This window comes from Poecilia reticulata, linkage group LG16 (assembly GCF_000633615.1).
Source record: "Poecilia reticulata strain Guanapo linkage group LG16, Guppy_female_1.0+MT, whole genome shotgun sequence".
NCBI lineage: Eukaryota > Metazoa > Chordata > Actinopteri > Cyprinodontiformes > Poeciliidae > Poecilia > Poecilia reticulata.
In genome coordinates this window covers 9007175-9010104 of record NC_024346.1, presented here as the reverse complement: position 1 = coordinate 9010104, position 2930 = coordinate 9007175, and the positions used below count along the sequence as shown (strand labels likewise).

The window sequence follows — 2930 nt, the reverse complement described above, 5'->3', positions numbered from 1 at the left end:
TGAAATAAAAACAATCAAGAAATTTTGAGCTATTGGCTCCATAATCAGCGTTGATGGGCTAAACTTATACGAGCTGCTGACATCCAGGATTAAATTAAATTGTGTGAAATGAAAGGAATGTGTACTGATAGTAAAAAGGATGCCATTACCACATGCACATGTTCAAAATATTGTTACACATCTACTGTACTTTCAGGGGGAAATTTTTTAACCCTCCTATTTTTTACCGAAAACTTACTAGAAGACTTTACTGCTGGTTTCCTTTCATTCTTTGTTTTTAATAGCAAAAAAACATCTGCTGATGACCAATTGGAGTCCTTGCTCCCATGCACATCTTGAAGCCACCACAAGAACGACGTCTTCTGGCTGACTGTGAGCTGGCTGCTGGATGTTTGCACGTTATAGCCACAGTGCAGGTTGATCTTCAGTCGTGCGGACTCTTCTCATTGCTTTGGGGATTTCTGTCAAGGTGATTGCATCACAAGCCGTCCATCATGGCCAAAAGATCATCTCCTTTGCTGCTGGCACTTGAAGATGGATCACCAGACTCTGTGAACTCTCCCATGATCTTGGTCAGTTCTGCGTTGGCCTGTTGATCCTGAAAAGACACAGTAATCTGCTAGTCATTATGTTGGAGTGCTAATCACAGGGACTCCTAAAGCAGTAAATCCTGTTAAACGGGCAAAGCTTCACGTCCCTGATCGTTAACTTTAGTCCAATCATTCCGTCTGCTTATCAAGGGTAAAAGAGGGCTTAAAGTTTCTGGTTAAAGCATTCATACACATAACCAGATATAACCTTGGTGTCTAACGTCTTGCGTGTTCTGGGAGCTGTGAAAATGTTGAGGTGGGTGTAGCTTTTATTCCTTGAGTGAAGTTGGATGGAAAAAAGAGGGGGGAAAAAGGAAAACAAAAAAACAAAAAAACAATCAAGATTTATTCTTCTTTGCAATTTAGCTCAGGATCAGCCAGAGCGCACTGAAAAGTGCCTTGACACATATTCTCAATTGGATTTAGGTCTAAATTTTGACTGAGTCACTCTAACGAATGAGATTTGACTTTCTAAGACTAAGACTTTCTACTTAGATAGGGGTTATGCTTAGGTGCACTTTACGGAGAGCCGGAAAGTAAACTTCATCCCCTCCACAAGATCTTGTGTAGCCTTCTACTATTTCAGAATGATGTGCAGTGTCAGTTTTCTGCCACATATCGCGTTTAGCTAAGCTAAATTAACTCCAGAACTGTATTTTATTAAAGTACATCAGGCTTAAGGAGAAAGCACTTTTCAGATTTCAAGTTATAAAGCCTTATAGAAACTTTGGCTAATTTCCCTTACACTTAAGTTAAGTGATAGGAAAATTAGCCCTTATTTGACGGCATTTTATTGTGCAGTCAAATAAAATGCATAATACATTGCAGTTGTAGCAAAAATGTGAAAATGTTTAAGAATACAACTAAGATATTGTATGAGGCTGACTTAAGCTTTAGACCAGCAGGCAAGGTGTTCTGTTAAATTTGGCTTCTTAGATCTTAGATTTTAAATCTCTGCTCACACTGATAACTATGAACTTAACAGCTGAAGGTAATTCAAGATAAGTTCTTTCTATGCAGACTTCATTTACTGATGGCTAATACGAACTGTCCTGTGTTGTCACTCAGACAAAATATTCTTTGTCTGCCATAAAATGTGTTGCAGAATATAGATTGTTAAAGTACTTGACAGATCCCTTTCTACGTAACTAATTAGTGCGGACAGATGAGTTGTTTACCTTTGTTGCTTGGATGCTTATGACTCCGTATGAAAGCTCATTGGGTCTTGATATTAATGCTTCTCTGTCAGAAAGATGACAAAGAGTAAGTTTTTTTTTAATGGGTTGAATCTTATTTTTTGTTTGTTTCAGGCAGAAAAAAACTGTCAAACTTAATTCAGTGAAATGACACTAACTCTTCTTCTTCATCCGTGGCAAAGAGATTCACCCGGAAACCGGTGTCTGTGCTTCCTGGTTTCTGGACTTCTAGACCTCCCATTAATCTGGCCAACAGATTCAGTTCCTCTTTGGCCAGAGGGTTTGGGGCAGCATTGACCTGTAGACACACAAAGTTTTCTCATTTCAGTATACCTCTTGCTGATAGTAAGCATAGTACATAAAAACTTTCAACCACATGATGTATGTAAACATTGCATAGAGACAACATCTACCACAAGTTATTTAAACTTTCATTGTTAACAAGAACAACATTTAACCTTTGTGTGCTGAGCAGAACTTTTAGATGTGCCAGACATGTGTGTTTCAACTGGGCGACTTACACTGTACCTGAACAAAAACAAGAAAATGACAGTATTTACGCACAAGTCCATGTAAGTTTATAACAGAGCATGCGCAACTCCCAAATCTTTTATTTCCAAAAACAGGAACTGACCCAACTAAACTTTCATTTAAAATAAATTTGTGCATTTAATTGATCAAATTTTTAAGAGACTTGGTTTAGAAACAAATGTACCAACAGAATGTAGATAAGGTCTAAACAAGTAAAATCACACTATGGAAATCATAGTGTGATCATCATAAAAAAATTGGTCATACTTGAACTGCTTCCAAAAAAAAACAGAGACAAAATCTCAAGGAAAACTGGAAATTAGTTTCAGTCAGGAGGCTCTAAATTTTAAGTAATTATCTTCACCTGCAATAAAGCTCAATGTTTCTTCCTCATCATTAACTTGAAAATAAAGGATCTTACATGTTTGTCCCAAGCTTTGTGACTCTATTGCCAAACATTTCAAAAGATCCTTCCCGTAATGCGGAACTATAGTTCCCTCCGTTATTGAACTGTAGTCTGGTCAATTCTTCGCCAGAACAGCTAAAAATTCTGAAAATAAGATAGAAAACATATCAACATTAGCAAGAAGGCCTTTAGTTTTATACATATATA

General features: G+C 37.3%; 1 protein-coding gene across 2 annotated transcripts in view; it reads right to left on the bottom strand.

Moving 5' to 3' along the window:
• Positions 1–251: 251 nt before the first annotated feature.
• The window catches only part of oscp1b (organic solute carrier partner 1b), an 8815-nt gene continuing 6136 nt past the window's right edge, over positions 252–2930 (bottom strand). For both annotated transcript variants that reach the window (XM_008431109.2, XM_008431110.2), the window contains 5 exons: positions 2739–2867; positions 2245–2314; positions 1945–2084; positions 1769–1832; positions 252–598 (listed from right to left, as the gene is read on the bottom strand). In XM_008431109.2, the coding sequence (XP_008429331.1) occupies positions 479–598; positions 1769–1832; positions 1945–2084; positions 2245–2314; positions 2739–2867 (523 nt within the window). In that variant the 3' untranslated portion in view covers positions 252–478. The remainder of the gene's footprint in view (positions 599–1768; positions 1833–1944; positions 2085–2244; positions 2315–2738; positions 2868–2930) is intronic.